Source organism: Lutjanus erythropterus, chromosome 6 (assembly GCF_056507025.1).
Source record: "Lutjanus erythropterus isolate fLutEry1 chromosome 6, fLutEry1.hap2, whole genome shotgun sequence".
NCBI classification, from domain to species: domain Eukaryota; kingdom Metazoa; phylum Chordata; class Actinopteri; order Lutjaniformes; family Lutjanidae; genus Lutjanus; species Lutjanus erythropterus.
Window position 1 is genome coordinate 7,767,685 of NC_139322.1, and position 18,341 is coordinate 7,786,025.

The 18,341-nt window shown below is 41.4% G+C and overlaps 1 protein-coding gene across 1 annotated transcript; it reads left to right on the plus strand.

Moving 5' to 3' along the window:
- The first annotated feature begins 84 nt into the window (after nt 1–84).
- On the plus strand, nt 85–12,260 carry csrnp2 (cysteine-serine-rich nuclear protein 2). The gene is made up of 5 exons (XM_084720416.1): nt 85–1,057; nt 6,290–6,462; nt 6,590–6,852; nt 8,295–8,591; nt 10,585–12,260. The coding sequence occupies exons 2-5, from the start codon at nt 6,303–6,305 to the stop codon at nt 11,530–11,532; spliced, it is 1,668 nt and encodes a 555-aa protein (XP_084576542.1). The 5' UTR covers nt 85–1,057; nt 6,290–6,302; the 3' UTR covers nt 11,533–12,260.
- The last annotated feature ends 6,081 nt before the right edge of the window (nt 12,261–18,341 follow it).

Below are 18,341 nucleotides of genomic sequence, written 5' to 3' on the forward strand. Positions count from 1 at the left end.
AAGTGGCTTATGATCCTATTAATATTATTAAACTCGTTACCTTTCCCTTCGCTGAACAGATGTGGAGGCCTACCACAGAGAGACATGCACAGTCATTTTGTTGCCATGGAAACTAGCTTTAACAAGACACAGTAATGATAATTTCATATATATTGCAAATCACATTAAGTCAAAATGCAGTTTTACGTTTAAAATCACCCGTGTCATGATGATGATGCTGTCAAATTTTACACGGCTGCTTCTGCACAATATGAACAAAGAAACCCCCCCCCCCAAAAAAAAAAGAAAAAAAAAGCACTTCATTTCCCAGCATGCTCCGGCGCAGGGGCATGCATGTGATGTCACAATAAGTATATATACGGCTACAGGGAAGAATTTCTTCCTCCATTGTTACATTGTAACAAACGGGGCCGGGGCGAAACGGGGGAGAAAGGCGTCTTCCCGTTAGAATATTTGCAACATTTTAACATCTATCGGGTTAAAAAAAAAAAAAAAAAATCAAATCCGCGTTTAAACGAGAAGACGGCGAAGTAAAAGCACAGCCGAGTGAACCCGCCCCGGCGAGAAAAAGGATAAACCAACACAGATGTCAGCGGATTTCTCCATCGCAAGGCTTACATCGGGAAGATAAGACATTCGGCTGTTTACATTATTCACGTTGCACCGAAAATGTATGGAAACAAACCGCATCTAACCATATGACGTCCCTCTTTCTGCCTCTGTCTGTCCTTTAAATAGATAGATAGGCATGCAACGTTTCAATAAACCCCGCAGGTCCAATAACAGACAGCGATCTGTTCAGGGTGCAGAACAATGAGGATGGAGCCTTAAGTAGCCTCATTTAGTCAGATTTAAGTGGTGTAAATTGACAGTCACGCAAGCTTTGGGTCGGATCACTTTGGGTTACGGTTTGCAGTGTGGATACTCGGTTCAGATATATCGGTTTTGGCACAAAAACGCGTCTCATAGGGCGTTAAAAGATTGATGTGCAGCTCACACTGGAAAAGGGAAACGACCGACGAGCTGGTTGGAATAAGGGTCCCTGTTTCTGCCCCAGGTAAGAGGGTTTAGTATTTCATTAACCGGGCGGTTTGCCATTGTGTGTGAGTGTGTGTGTGTGTCTGTGTGTGTGTCTGACTGTGTGTGTGAAAAAAAATGGGGAGAGCCTGTCAGACTGATAATATCCAACCAACCTCCCCCAACACACTCTGGTCAGTTACTGCATGTACACACAGTTAAACAAATAAATCCCCAACAACTGCTGCTGCTACATGTCCCTGAAGGTAAATATACCATGAAGAAGTCACAATGGTGTGTAAGCATACTGTAGCCTGCTGTCCAACTGTCCAACTGAAGCCCTTAAAGGAACAGAAGTCTGATTTTCATCAGGGAAATGAGCCAGCTATCAGAATTCAGCCTCCGCTCTATTTGCCCTATTTATACTGGAGTCCCCAGGTGGAAAATTCAGCCCACATTGACGCTATAAGCACACTAACATCCTTACTGGACATTTAACACAGCCTCTTCAGGTTAAAACTGCCATCCTTAAAAGGAAAAGCCACATTAAAGGGATAGTTCAGTTTATTTAATGCAGGGTTGACGGCACGCCTTCAGTTTGGAGAAGCCTAAAAGAGTACCAGCATGGAATTTAAGTAATATACTGCTGTGGATGTGGTCAGCAGCAAATAGGATATTAGCCACTGAATAAAAGCCCACTGAAAAAAATCAATATCAGTTTAAGTCTATGCTATCTTTAGAGTATTTTCACCGCTTTGCCTTGCCATCAGACGGCCTTTTCTGACAGGAAACCGCACTTTTACAAGCCAAATATTGCTCCCTTCGAACCAACGAAACTCCAAAGGCAAAATTAGTAATTTTACCTCACAGAGCACAGGAGTTGTTGGTCAACTTTGGCCTTGATTGGTGAGTTTGTTTGTGTTTTGCGTAATACACGTGCTGTCAAAGGTTAGTTCAGATTCACCAAAGTCACACAATAACTGAAACAAATTCACAAATTCAGGCAGCTGTAGACCAGCGAGCCCTGTGCTCTGTGAGGTAAAATGACTGATTTTGGCTAAGGAGTTTGGTTGGTTTGAAGTGAGCAATGTATGGCTTATATAACAACAGTTTCCCGTCAGAAAAGGCTGTCTGACAGCAAGGTAAAGTGATGAAAATATTCTAAATGTAGCATATACTTAAACTGATATATATGTATTTTTAGGTGGATCTTTTTTTAAGTGGCTATAATACATTTTGCTGCTGACCCAGCATTGGTCCTGGTACTCCTCTCTGCTTCTCCTTGGACCGGGATTTAGTGTAGGTAATAATACACTGACTATCGATAAGAACCTCATACAACCCCACATTAAATAATCCGAACTATCCCTGTAAAACTGGATTTGTGTGCTGTTTCAATGATTTTTGCACAGTAATGTCTAGGACTGTGTTTTGGCAAGAATCTGGCGATACACGAACAATGACGAATCAAGATACAGGGGTTCAGATTCAATATATTGCGATGCTGTATGCAAGGTGAAGTATTGTTTTCTTTTCAATCAAATATTAGGAAAACTCAACAATTAGAACAGTGAAGATAGATGAACAACACTGCTATCTACTAGGCTGTAAGAAAATATAGATACACTTGCGATATTATGTTTGTAAGCCCAACACGATGTCCTTGAAGATCCAGTTTTATTCCCCAGAACTTAAAGATATTCAGTTTACTGTCATAAAGGAGTAAAGAAACCAGAAAATATTCACATTTAAGAAGCTGGAATCAGAGAATTTTAACTTTTAATTTGTAAAAAAATACTGAAACTGATTGATTATCAAATTAGTTGGCATTTAATTTAATAGTTGATCAATAATCGATTCATCGATACAGCTCTAATCATGATATCACGATACAGAGTTGTTGAGAATCAATACAGTACTGCAAAACATAATGTCCCTATATCCATGGTAACGCAACAAACAGACTACGACGGCTTCTCCTGAAGCATGGAGACATTAATCGATTACTAACTCTGTGCTCATGATTTATGTTTGAGATATTTCATCCAATTTTAGGACCTTTATGACAGAAAATGTCCTCGTATTGCAGTAAAATCACTGTGGCTGCAGCAGTTGTTTCATTATTCACTATCCACAGAGCAGCTCCATGATTTGTCTCTACATGACATCATCTCTCTATTTAGCTTGAGGACAAACTCCACTGTACAGTATTATAGAAATGTTACACATTAGTGCCATTTAAAGCTTGGTTTTCCCTTTGAGGACTCATCTGAAGCTGTTGTCCCGTTTAGGAATGAAGATGCAGCGTGTTGTTACATGTTAACTGAGGCCCTGTTAAACATTTGCTTCACATAGATCTAGAGTTGCACAGTAAACTATTAATTACCTCCTGGAAATGCCTTATTTATATAGAATACTAATATAATAAGCTTAAAGGGATAGTTCACCCCCCATATTAAAAATACACAATACTCGAGATAACCCACAGACCTTGTTGCGAGCAGTTTCATGTCGGAACTATTGCTGCCTTTGAATTGGGTCGAATCGAGTTTATCGTGTTCAAGAGAAGAGTCCTTATGAACGGACTCCTCTCGTGGTATTCACAACCTGCAAAACAGAAATTTCCTGAAAGCTCAGAGTTCACGAAAGCAAATATATTATTATAATAGGCCTATAGATTTTTTAATGTAATTTTCTAATAGAGAGGCGGAGCTATGCTCCTTCCGGTGTGCCCCATGGGATCATACTTTGGAAAAAAAATGAACGGGAGTCAGTGGTGAGAGACAAATTATTTTTTGTTCCCATCTGAATTGTACTTTGAATTAAGAACGTGTCATAATAAGTCTCAGTTTTGTTTTATGTGAAACTACATCTCTTATTTTGCCCAATATACATCATCAACACCAACATCTTTGTCCTTTTTAATGTTAATTTACCTTAAGTGTTTTATTATATTAATTTATTTTTTTTACACTTTTTATTCATAGACATATTTCTTCCATGCATGTGCTTCGTTCACTGTGCTGCAGACTCATATCCTTATCAATTATATCAAGACAAAGAAAATGCCAAAACATAGGCATCCTATACAGGTTTGATATCAGTATTTTTTAAGTGAGCAAAAAAAGAAGCTTGAAGTGTTTTAACCAGCGATGGTCCTTTTTTCTGCTAGGAAGAGAAAGAACAACTAGGTCCCACTGTTGTGTGACTGAATCCTGGTACAAAAACACACTGCCATTGTAGCTTCAGTGGCTAACGTTAGCTTTTGGAGGGAGAAAATCATGACATCACATACACACAACTTCTGAGTGTTTAATCTTTCTAATTATGTATCTTTACAGTCTGATACTTCAACAGTTTTACAACAAGCAGCAACTTTCTTGACTTGTAAATCGTCTTTTAAACTGACAAACATCACATGTGAGATTCATTGTCTCTTGCCACTAACTACAGTTCAGAATTTTTCTGAAGTTGGGTCCCATGGTGATCCACCAGAGGGGGCCTGACTTCACCTCTATATGTCTGACAAAACCTTAATATTCCCAACAGCCTCTTTTTTCACTATCCCTTTGCATTTCCTGCATTGCATTACCAATGCTAGCTTGCTAAGTCGTTAGCCTCGGTGCCTTCTAGGTGCTGGCAGTTTTGGCATCCACGTTGGCGTTCCTGAGCAGTGGTGCTCTCCAGGCTTAATGCCAGGCATACGGTGTAAACCACTTCCAATGTTACAACCACGACCTCACGAGTTGATTTGAAGGCAGCTTATTGTCTTTCTGCCAGCAGTGCTGGGGATTTATTTTGATACGGTTGGAGGTTAGAAAGAAAATAGTTCCTCACAAAGTCTTGAGGAACCAGGTCATGATTTCTGGAAAGAGACGACTTGTGTTGAATTTTTCAAATGTATGTTTTTGGTGCTTTTTGCACCACAAGCTGTGTGCCCATCAAGTCCCATTATATTTGAAACAAGGCCGACTGTACGCCCGATATCTCCTCGGCAACTCACATCAAAACAATCTAGACGGATAAATAGCACCACAGGGAAGAGGAGAAATATGTATGTTTGATGTAGCGTTTTAGAGTTTGTCCACTGACACACTGTCCTCAGGAAACATTATTGTGAATATTAATTTATTTGGATTGTGTCTTGACAGTATAAAACTTTGAGAGATGCAGTTTGAGCACAGACATACAGGCCATAAGATAATATATCATACTGAGCTGTTCTCATTGACCTTGTTTGACCTCTCCTGCTGATGTGATTGATCAGCTTTAGCTTTCAAATTCACTCGTATTGATCCCCTCTACATTGTTTATAGCAGAAAAGAGAGATAAAAAAAAACAGAGATTATTTGCTTCGAGGCTGTTCACATAAACCGTGCTTGCCCAGTTGCCATGGCGACGTTTCTAGACTCGATGATTTCAAAGTAGGATTTCATGTGTGAGGGAGGAAATGATGGAGCTGGAATACAGATGAAAGGAGATGCAACCAAACAGCTGATGTCACCTTTTTGTTTGTGTATCTGCCCGTACGCAGGAACACTTTGATACCAATGATCCAGTTCAGGTTCTGAGAGACTGCAGGAACATTTTGTGTTCGTGGTGTTTCATTAGTAAACAAACGTTACACCGTGACACACTTGTTATTTACTCTGACTCTGATTAATCAAAGTGTTTTGCACCAACTATCCACTTTTTCACATCTTTTTCTTCACGTTTACTAGCAGCTTGAATTAAGATAAAGCTCTGTGTCTGTGAAATCACATAACTCTAGAAATACACCATAAAGGGCATCACATGTTGACAATCATCTTGTGAATTCGACATCAGTATAATCCATAAATATAAACTGTATCCGCATACTATCTTTACATTTTGGACTTTTATTGCCTCAGCTGGCTACCAGCCCCGGTTGGTCAAGATTTCTCACTAAAATACTTGCTGGTTGATGGATCAGATGCACGTTGAATTTAACACCTACTCATAACACTCTTAATTCACTGTGTGTGTGTATGTTTGTTTGTGCAGATGACTGATTGCAAAATGTTTTGTTTTATTTTATCTTTTTTTTGTGGCAGCAAAAAGTTTGCCTGGGTTTAACTCAAATCTTCAAAAATAGCTCAGTTTCATGATCAAAAAGTTTGCATGCAAAAGCAGACATTTGCTTCCCCAGATCTAATAGTTGGGGGTGCAGCTGCTCCGTTTGCTTCATTACTCAGGTGCCTGTGCCTGGCGTGTTGTCTGTGTCTCAACGTGTGCCACTCTGTGCCCTCAGATACCGAGTTTCCATGGAGGCAGGTTCGTCCCTCAGCCTCAAACGAAGATATGAAGAGGTGGACAACAGCTCTCCATTCTCTACGCCTAAAGACTCCGACGATGACATCTCTAGCAGTGACAGCGCTGACAGCTGCGACAGCCTCAACCCCCCGTCCAGCTCTGCATTTACCCGTAAGGAACAACAGGAGACACACATTAAAGGCAATAAAACACTTTAAAACCCAATCGAACAGCTTACCAACAGAATTATTTAATTAGTCATATTTAACATCACGTCCCAAATCTCTCCCCACTTCAGCCACCTCCATCCTCAGACAGCACAAGCCGTCACCGGGGGGGAAACGTGTACGTTTCGACGTGGTGACGGTGTATTACTTCCCCCGGCGGCAGGGATTCACCAGCGTGCCCAGCCAGGGGGGCAGCTCCCTGGGCATGGCCCGGCACCACTCCTCCATCAGACACTACACACTGGGCGAGTTCGCCCGCGAACAGGAAACGAGCCACCGGCACACTTTACGCCAACACCTGCGCCAAGAGAAGCTCAACGCCCGAAAGATGAAGGTACGGTTCACATTTTGGCATCTGGTCTGTATTGAGTGATTTCCATTCACATGTCGAATTACCTACTTTTCCTAAATTTTCCTAACCCTAACTCTAACCCTACCTTAAAGTGTAATTCAGATAGTTTTGAAGAAATCTAGACTTCTGCTCCTTCTCCTGGTTCAGGCTTTGGAAAATCTAGTCCGTGATGGGAGACTTTGGCCAATCACAGCTTGGTAACATAGTTTATTGTTGAGTCTCATTCCCAATACGTCAGTATTTGACGACCTGGGAATGAGACTCAGAAGTCAACTGTCTTTCTCCAGAAACTGCATACCCCAGTTTTAAAAAATATTTCTTGAAAAGCTGATCATTTCTCGATATATAGCAGTGAAAAGAAACATTAACTCAATCACATATGTACAATTTTAAGGTACTTGTACTTGAGTATTTTCATTTTATGCTACTTCATACTGCTACTCCGCTACATTCCAAAGGGGACTTTTTTATTCCACTATGTTAAGATGACATCTGAAGTCGCTGGTTACTTTTCAGATTAACATCTTACATAATCCAAAAATCCTTTTGATTTGTGACCCATAACAAAAACAGTGAGTAGTTGGGGCCCCTTGTCACATTCCAGATGAGTCACTAGCGGGTCCATCAGGGAGAGATTTCCCTCTAAATGTCTCAGAGGGTTTCATTTAAAAAACTGTTTGAGGCCTGTTTTTTAAGTGGGGTTGTATGAAGTACTAGTACTAGTCAGTGTGGTGTTTACAGTAGATGGCGGTCTGCATTACCCCAGTTTGGAGAAGCAGCAGGAATACCGGTATAAGAAGCTAAGCAGCAAAATGTATTTTAGCCACTTAAAAAAAGGCCCATCTAAAAAAATACATCAATATCTAAGGGTACTGTGTGCTATATTTAGAATATTTTCACTGCTTTACCTTGCTGTCAGACAGTCTTTTCAGACAGGATGTTATGTAGGTCAAATATCGCTCTCTCCAAAGCTACCAACTGCTTTGACAAAATCAGTTCTTTTGCTTCGCAGAGCACGACAGTTTCTGGTCTACCTCCGCCTTGATCGGTTAGTTTGTTTGTGTTATTGTGTGACTTTGGTGAATCCAGTAAGTCCTGTGTTCTGCAGGGTAAAATTACAGATTTCATGGAGTTTGGTTGGTTTGGAGAGAGCAACCTTTATTTTACCAGGAATATTTCCACTGAGGTTTAGAATCTGTTTTTCAAGGGAGTTCTGGCCAAATTTTAAGATAAATTCTGCATAGTGTGCCTTTAAATAAATGAGCTGAGTGCTTTTTCCAAATCTGTCCATTTGAAAGTTGTAGTCTTTAATGATTAAGCAACAGATGAAGCTGTTTTCAGTCTTTAGGATAATTATTATGCACTTGAGTTTTAAACAGGGAGTCAGTCTCAGCTCACAGTTCTGCTATCACTGTCGTCCACAGCTGACCAGGAACGGCACGGTGGAGTGCGCTCAGGCAGACCTGCTGACTCTGGAGGACGTGTCGGACGAGGACCTCGACGTGGACGGGGTGGAGGTGGACGACTGTTTCTTCCTTCAGCCGCTGCCCACGAAGCGCCGTCGAGCCCTCCTGCGAGCCTCCGGCATCGCCCGCATAGATGCGCGCGAGAAAGCTGAGCTCAGAACCATCCGCCTCTCGCGGGAGGAGTGCGGCTGCGACTGCCGCCTGTACTGCGACCCCCGCCACTGCGGCTGCAGCCAGGCCGGTATCAAGTGCCAGGTAAGAGCTGCCGGCTTGTCTGTGAGCGTGTGCAGAAAGACAAGAGCAACGGTTTGATGAGGGCTGAATGAGTCAGTCATCACCACTCAAACCAGTGCGCTCCGTCTTTATTCGCAGTTCAGTGTCTCACAGGCCTTTTTTCAGGAAAAATCTTTCTCACATGTCACAAAGAAAAGCACAGGTGTAATTAATAAAGACAATGATGAATTTAATTCAACTGCTTCCTTGCATTGTTCATGCTGCCTCACTGTCACACTGTCAAGGCCAAACAGAGCCATCGTTAAAGCTACTACAAGGAACTTTGTTGATTTTGGAGGCCCCTGTGAACAAAACTGATGGTGTTTCCACTGTATTAATCACAAAATATAATGTCAAAACTAAAATTATCTACAGAAAAATCTCCTCCTGCTTTTTTAAACAGCTAAAGTACCACTGTCTGTAGCTTTTGGCCAAAATCCAACCATAAGCATAACCAGTCTTCTCACAGAAGGTCTTCTTAACTTATGTAGGTCATATAGAGGGATCAGTAATAAATTGAGACTGTGTCACAATCAGTTATAAACTCCTGGTAGTAACTTTAATGTCATTAGTTACAGCTGTGCTTTCCCTGCTGTGACAAGTCCATTATTTTAAGCAGATATTTGGTGGACTGTGGAATGATTTGATTTTACTCTAAATCACAGTTAAATAGTCCCTTTTTTCAGCAGCCATATTGATATGAAATAGTAAACAAGTTTCGTCAATGATACTAATTAAGGTCAGTTTCCATTTAGTGTATCAGGGGCTTTCCAGTTTACTTCATGCCTAAATGGCTGCTGTGAAAAAGGTCTGTTCAGTATCAAAGCTATAAACATGTCTCATGTGAATCCATGACAGAAACATGATCAATTATTTCAGTGAGGCTGTCCTTATTGTTTGAAAGTGTGAAAACATATGCTGATCAATTGACTGAGACTGAAAGGCGATTTTTCTTTTATTGATCCACGCTGCGCAGTCAGCAGAATTTAAAAATCAATGCATTGATGCAGTGAATCAATCATCACTGCATCATCTATTTGTATGACTCAATTTCAGTTTACTGAAATTATAGATGATAAAGAAAATTGCCAAAGTACGTCGGTACATTTAGAATATTCAGACGCTGTTATCTTTTTGTGCATACATATATGTGCATGAAAGAATAGAATATAATCAGCAGCGCCCCCAGAAACCATTTAAAGAGGTGGCCTGATGGGGCCACTGAGCATCTTGAGGTGGCGCACCAAAAACAAAAGCCATAATTGAATTTCAGGAATTCAAGGTCCTCACAAAGACCAGACATTAGATAATAAATTGCATACAACTAGAAGCATAGCATGCACGGCTGTTACTCAGAAGCATATTATGCACATGCAACTTGTGAGTCAGGGCGGCTGTGGCGAGCTCCCGGGCGCCAGTGTCAAAAACGTGAGGATTTGTGGCTTTTCCTTGTCTTAAATTATGAAACACTGAGTATTTTGGGTTTTTGAATTTTCAGTCGGGCGAAACAATGTGATGCAGTGACATCACATCTAACAAACTGTGAAGGACTTTTTTTTTTTTTTTTTTTACTATTTTTGGATCTTTCATAAACTTCTTTCATATCGATCAAAAGGGTTAAAAAAGAAAAAAATAGTTGCAGCTCTAGTATGATTAATGTTATACAAGTTTAGAAAAAGTAAGAAGTGTTTAACTTTATGAATGATGTTTCTCTTTTTTGGTTATATTTTCTCTTGTTAGGAAGAAGTACAACTCAGTCTCCACAGTAACCAGATATTCTCTTGGTTGGCATGATCTTTTTTCCTTGAAATACTTTTCTCAGCATGTGTGTCATCTCTCTGTGTCCTTTGCACAACAGTAAACTCTTGTATTACTTACAGAACACATGTAAATGGGTCGGTACATTCCACGTTTTTACCGTTTCCTGTTGTCAAATTAAAACTGAAAGTGAAATAACCTTTAATTTCATCTCCAGGTTGATCGGATGTCTTTCCCTTGTGGCTGCTCTCGGGACGGCTGCGGTAACGTCGCTGGCCGCATCGAGTTCAACCCTCTGCGCGTCAGAACTCACTACCTGCACACCATCATGAAGCTGGACCTGGAGAAGAGGAGGATGCTCTTACAGGGCCCTGAGGACCAGTACGGCGAGTCTGACCCACTGTCCTCCTCCTCCTCCTCCACCTGCCCCACCTCTCCGGACCTCTCCTCCATCGCCGGCCTGGACTCTGAGCCGGAGGAGAGCGAGGTGCAGACGGTGGTGGAGGTTCAGGATCTACTGGCGGAGCAGGACATTCTGGAGCGGGAGAACGAGACGGCCGTGCTGCACCTGCAGAGCGCGGAGGAGCAGGAGAGGAGGGAGCGGGAGGAGGCAGAGGGGGAGGCGGTGCAGACGGAGCTGGGCGCTGGAGGTCTCGCGGAGCAGCCTCTCTGCCTCATGCCCGCTGCTTTGGGGAGTGAGCAGGCGGAGGTGCCAGGTGTGGAGCAGGTCCTCCTGCAGGGGCCGTTCCCCACGGGGGCCACGGTGCTCTGCATCACTGACAACCAGGAGGAGAGCCCCTCCGACCTCCTCAAAGACTCCACCTCTCTGCTCTACTATCAGCTCAGTCCCATCGAGCCCGGAGCGTTTGAGACGCTGCCCCGAGCGGAGGAGGCTGAGCAGGAGGAGCGCTTGGTGAGAGATTCAGGAGGAGGCGAGTGTGTGGAGAGGAAACAAGAAGGAGGAGAGGAGGAGTCAAAGGATGATAAGCCTGAAGAGATCACCTGCAGGCAGAGTTTGACCAGTGTGATTCTGTGCTCAGAGGAATGTGCGGAGGTGGAGCAGGAGGAGAGGCCCTCGGGCCCCCTGCAGATCCTCTCTGAGGAGCAGTGCCACCGGGGCCCCTGCTCAGAAGGAGAAGTAGATCCACTGCCTCCTGAAGTTTAGTTCTAGCTTCTCTGCAGATATTTTGCACAATAGCTTCATCTAAGATGAAAAAAATTACACATTTCACAACATTTATTACTACTATCATCAAGAATGATTACAGGTTGCATCTCTTGTAGTGACTGTCAGTGAATTATGTGGAGGTAGCAGGGTGACCAGAGGGTCTGGGTCAGATTCAGGACAGGGAGGTGGGGGTGGCCGTCTCAGGTCAGAGGGATTAAAATAAAATAATTTAACATTATTTGTTATTATGAAGATCAGTGTCCTGGCACAGGTGACAGGTGTGTCAGCAGATGAGATTATCATAGATATTTTTTATCACAAGTATCACAATATTTCAAAACCTTTAATCTTGATCAGAATTATCCAGATAGGATTAAATCTCAAAATATGAGTATTTCAAAACGAGGAGATGTGACCCTGATCCTTTAAAATTCAGGTACAGATTCGGTTATCCAATCCTATGCAGAACCCAGATCAAATGTTGTTTTGCAGTATTTCAAAACTCTAACGTGCAGATTCGATAGTTTTTACGTTAAAGATCAGGTGGATTTAGAGATATGTAGGGCATGAATTAATGATTCTTTTATTCAGTGCTTGCATGTTAAAGTCACACAGATCATGCCAAACCAATAAACCAATATTTTCAGTTAGAACCCCCTCAAAAAACTGCAAAATGTTTGGAAAATGTGTAGGTGCAAAAGCAAGAATTTCGCAGATCTTTTTTCTAAAGTTCTTTTCATCATTCAGCCTCTCCTCTCAGAAGCAAATGCATGCCTGAACTACCCTCCTGTAAACCAGTGGTTCCCAAACTGTGGGGATTCTGTAATCCTGGTCTTGTGGTATCTGGATCAGAATTTTTCAATAATTCAATAATGGAAAATCAGTTTTTATCTGGGACAGCATAAAAGGTATTGCACAAACTGGATAACTCTGATCTAGGTGAAAGGTTTTGAAAAACTGAAACCTGGTTTAAACTGTATTTTATGACAGCCAAGTGAAAATGGTGGTGAAAACACCTCATTTACACCTGGTGTTAAAACGTGATCTGTATCTGGATACATTCTCCAGATAAGAAGAAAACACGTTAATGCAAGGTGTAAATGATCGGAATGTGGTCAGATCTGCCAGACCACATCTGGACGTAGTCTGGTTTGCATGGTGTTCAGATCCTAAGTAGGTGCAAAAGCAATCTGCAGAAAAATGGATAATGTATCCAGAAAGAGATCCCATTGTTACCCATTTACACCTGTTATTAAAATGTGGTCTGATAAGTTATCCATCCGTTTACATCTACCTAAAATTTGAATGCAGATCCAAACTACCTCCAGATGTGGTCAGGCAGATCTGATCACATCTGGATCACTTAAACCTTGTATTAACGTGTTCTTCCTTATCTGGATAACTTATTTAGATACAGGTCCCATTTTAATAAAAGGTGTAAATGGGGTAAAAGTGATTCAGGATTTGGGACGACTTGCTTGTAATTCGGTGCTGTCCTGAATCTTTCCGGACGTCTGGTCATCCTATGTGGAGAATTGAGAAGTGCAACACATGAGGGAGGGAGGGGGGGTGCTGAGAGCACATACAGATCACTCCCCCAGAAGTGATGCGGATGCAGTTACAAGGCAACATTGTAGGTAATTCTGCTGGGGATGATGAATGCGGCCTTAATGGAAAAAACATGAAAACACTTGTGTGCGTAGGAGTCATTTGTCGATGAGAAAGTGCAGCGAGTAGTGCTTTGTTAATTTCCAACGCAGCGAACAGAAAACACAATGTGTGAATGCTGACATAAGCCTTTTGTTTGGTGATGTATTAAGCTATCAACACTAAACACGAGCTGGTGTATTTAGATACTTACCGGCTCACTTTCCATTACAGCAAACGTGTGCTGTAGCCAAGCCAAATGAAGGCCTCTGATAGTATCCTCCGCTGAAAATAGACCTAATAATCCTGGAAATACTTGTTTTTGTGTACTGTATATGCATTTGCAAAGTGCAAAGACAGAGCCGAGGTTGCTGCTTTTTTTTTTTTTTTTTTTTTTTTTTTTGGATCTGTATGCACATTGTGAACTGAGGGCTCTGCTGTTATGAAGGTAAACCAACACTGAGCAGCAGACTGGCACTGGCCTTAGCTGTTGCTCTTGCTCACCTTGGGCTGCTCGTGCAAATGCAGTCGGTTTGTCAACAGAAAACCTAGTTTACCTGTAGTTACAATGCCTATGATATTACTTTTTATTTCTTTGAGTACTGTGTCTTTTGTGGATTAGATACTGTTGGTTTGAAGTCCTTACAGTCTTTGTTTATTTTGTTTATTTTTTGGGAATGAAAGGAAATGTTATTTCTTTCATACTGCTACACTGTAACGCCATGTAGTCAGTCATGTCACGTCATGATGAATTGCCAGAATGCATCTTCCCTTCCCAGTCTTCTCCTCTTTTAAAGGACCGGTGTGTAGGATTTAGTGGCGTCTAGTGGCGTTGATCGCAACCAAATGCCGATGCCATACCAGCCGCGAGGCCTTCCATAGAACAATCGACTGTCATCATAGACCACATCTGGACGTAGTGAAGGAAAGACTCCCACTGTCCCTTCAAGAAAGCTGTTACTGTGTTCAAACAGTATCTCCAGCTCAGACAAAAAGAGCCAATCAAGGACTCTGCTATTTCACCTACCCCCAGGTTGGTTCTGCCTCAAATAAGTTATTTCTTTACTGGTTGTATTTCTGACCTTTTTGACAAGAATTGATCATTGTTAAGTAGAGCTGAACAATTAATTGAAATTTGTGTGTAAAATATGTCCTGGCCTACACAGTACGTACTACAGACGTAAGAGATCATCTTTGTTTGGTCCAGATCAAACCATAATTATTTTTATTTGAATTATTTTTTTGGTTTTTAAGTGAAAATGAGAGTAATTTAAAAACACTCTCTCCAGTATTGCAAGCAGAACACGGTCAGAGTTTGGCGTCTAGGCTCCGACCTCATCACTCCTCACAGATTATGTTTGCATAGAGATACTGAGGAGTGATGTGTCTTGGACCCCCTGTTGGAGCAGGTGGATGCTGAGGTGGTGGCGGGGCTGAATGAGCAGGCAGTGATGCTGATGCAAGGCAGGAACGGCCGTGACAGGCAGAGGGAGAGATGGGAGGTTTTAGCGGTTTAAATAGACCGCCAGACTGGAAGGGTGCGTTTGGTGTGTACCACACAGCGTGAGGCGTGTCACGTGTGATTTGCAGTGCACAGACCACCGCCATCTACAACCTCCGCTTTCGCCTCTTTCTCACGAGGTACATTATTAAAACCTCATCCTGTGTCCATCTTCTTCAGGGTGACTTTTGACTCTGAGTTGCTTAACATCCTTATCAATATAAAGGACGCATGAACGTACAAGAGGACCCGTGCGCTCTGTAGGTCATGAAAACATGAGTCTTACTGTATTTTCAGTTGATTATTCACTAATAAAACACACTTAGGAATATTAGCTTCCATTCCTGCCATATTCTGCCAATAGATCCCTGAAATCCTACACACTGGACCTTTAATGACTCAAACTATGAGGAGGAGAGGAGTCTGGATCAAATTTCATATGAGAAAAATAGCATTAGCAGGAGTCAAAGAAAACTGTTGACAGTGGTTAAACAAAATGATGTGATGTTACTAATTTATGAAGCAGATTGACAACAACCTGAATTTGTATATGTTATGTTCAATCTGTACAGTGTGTGTGCGTGTGCGTGTGTGTGTGGAGAGTACGTGTGCTGACTTTACATGTGCGTGTACACAAGAGAGACAGTTGTGTGTGTGCATCTGTGTGTGCATGCACATGTGTTATGTACTGTATTATGAGAAGGGGGGCGGGGGGGGAGTATATTAGTGAGGATACATATTTTATTCCTGAAAGGTGCTGACGCTATAGATTTACATTTCACTGATTTTTCTCCCGACCATCATGAGAAATATGATTTCACGGAGATGTTTCTTGATGACTGACGCAAGAGGAAGTGTTGGAGAGCCTCTCGTAGGAACGCAATAGCTACTGCACTGCAAATCATTAAACGTGGCGATTTTTTTGGAATGAGGTTGTTTGTCATCGAGTATGTAAATGCAATCGTATAACATTTCTGGTCTTTAAATGTCTTTTTTAAGCTCCGTCTGATTAATACTGATCTGCGTAAGTGTGCCGACTCTCCTTACACAAAATCAGTCCTTTGTTTTGTTGCCTACGATTACAGCTGTTGCTTTTGGCAACACAGGATGTGCTGCTGTGTATGAGACGTCTGATGTATTTCTTTGCCTTTTTTTTTTAATCGTCTTAATATAAATCTACTTAAGAGTTGCACCAAAGCAGTGGTTTCAAACCTAATTAAATGATGCTTTCATCCATCAGACTCTAACAAAGCGGTCTCCTGTAGTTATTGTGAGGCTGTAGATTTATTGTGGCCCTCTGTGTTCGCGTGACTTGCCTTGACATAGTGCCATCTTTGAAGTGATGATGATTACAAGCTGCCTATTGTTGAGCTTTCGTCCTTGGCTTTCTACTAATAGACTTTAGGTTTGGGACCACTGCGTCGAATCAACTCCACTACACTCTGTGATTGTGTGTTTCTCTGTGTGCGAGGGGGTGTGTGACTGATTGTTGAAAAAAAAAAAAGACTGATAAGTTTAGACTTCATCTAAAAAGCTGTGAGAACTACTCTCATGCTAACTGTTGCCTAAAGTGGACAAAAAGGTTTTTTATACAAAAATAAAAACAATAAAACACTCATTTTAAAAAGGATTAAGTGTTGGTGTGTTGTGTTGCTTTTATTAAATAATAAATCTTTATTAAAAATGATCACAGGATTTAAAAATGACATGCTGTCATTGATGATGTTTTGCCTTGATTTGTTGTCATATGGATGTGATTTGTATCATTTATTTACAAAATCTCCCATGATGATCTATTTTTGTGCCTTACTGCTCTCAGTACTATAACAGGGGAAGCTTTGGTTCTAATGTTTTTTCCTTGATAACAATCTGAGCAGAAATTGGTTTCAATGAAATTATATTTAAAGGGACAGTTCACCCTAAAATAAAACATATACATTTTTTCCTCTGGCCTGCAGTGCTGAGATATCTGTCCTCTCTTCTTCTATTTTTTTTTCTACTTAGTTGTCCCACAGTCCAGTCTCAGAATCATTTAAATGCCTTTTGTTATTGCTCATTTTTATTCTTTACTCTTATTTTAAATAAGTTTTTTACACACTTTTTTGTAAAATTGTGGTCTGCTCTTCTTAACAATTCCAATTTCTTATTTTTTCTGTTGTCCTCTTGTGTTCATCACAGCAGAGTTGTGTGAAATGCTAAATACCACAGATAAATGTTACCTGTAGAAATACTGAGCTAAACTAACATTAGCTTTTCTGGTTTCTTGAATATTTTGGGGTTTATTGAAGCTACTTCACTGTAACAATACAGGAGTATCCCGTCCTTGAAAATTGCTTTCCTTCTAGCTTTCTCTGCATCTACATTATATTACATCTACATTATCACAAGCATGAGCCTCTCTTCCACGAGTAGATGCACACCTCCTTTTGCGCAGTGATATGGTTTGTGGGTGTAGTTCGGTAGAAAGAAAATAGTTCTTGCATTTAACTGCTCCCTACGAGGTCTGTGGATAATCTAGAGTAACTGAATCATGATTTCTGGAAAGAGACACAGCTGTTGAGTAAAGCTGTGATGATTAGTTGATCAATTGATTAGTTGTCAACTATTAAATTAATTGACAACTATTTGTTTTTCATTTTTCAAAAAAATAGTGCCCAGTTTTTTCTGGTTTCCTTATTCCTCAATGACAGTAAGTTCTTTGAGTTGTGGACAAAACAAACAAACATTTGAGGATGTCATCGTGGGTTTTAGGAAACATTAATTTCGTTGAATCCAAACTAATGTGATTGACCAAAATCTGTACATAATATGGAATCACTCTTTGGCCTTTGTCCTCATTCAGACACTGGAGGTCAATGACTGTCTGCTGGGTACACTGCAACCTCTGACCACTAGATGGCAGCACAAACCCAGTACATTCGTCCTACACACAACATGCTCACTACATGCACATATCTTTGTCATACAGGGTTCACTTCATTCACTGCAGTTGTTCCTCTGAAATCTGAGGCTCAAATGTGATCCATGCCACAGAACTGCAGCACCAGTGGAGATACAGACACAGCCAGTCACAGCTCATCTTTTGCGTGGTTTAAAATTACAACAGCTTCTTTCACAACCCAGTTTTCCACTCTGACTGACCTGGCTTTGATTCTTCAGAATGATCAGCAGCAGCCAGAAACGTCTTTTCCAGCACTGACTGTGTTATCTTACAGCTCATAGGGGGGGCTTTGGCTTTTCATTGCGTAGAACAACTGATTGCAGAAGCCCAAATATTTGCTCTCTCTTCTCTTCAATAGCAGGAAGTTGCTAGCTGGGGAAAGTGACACAATGTCTCCCCTCTATTCCCCACTGGCCTGAGCCAGAAGTGGCTTCTTGTGAGCGGCCTTCTGCCAGTGTAGCCCACACAGCTCTGAGGTCTCTGCGCTGGGATGCAGGATGCAGGCTCGCTGCCCTGACCTTCACTTCCCTTCAACTGGCAGAGCAAACCAAATACTGATAACCCCGGTACAAATAACAGTCACACCAGTGATTGTGAGGATTGCCATTATCTCAAAGAGGGAGATAATGTTGTTATTATACTGATTTTACACAGAAGTTCAACACATCATCGTGGGTTATTTTTCTAATTTTTAGCATGAAGAATACAAATTTATAA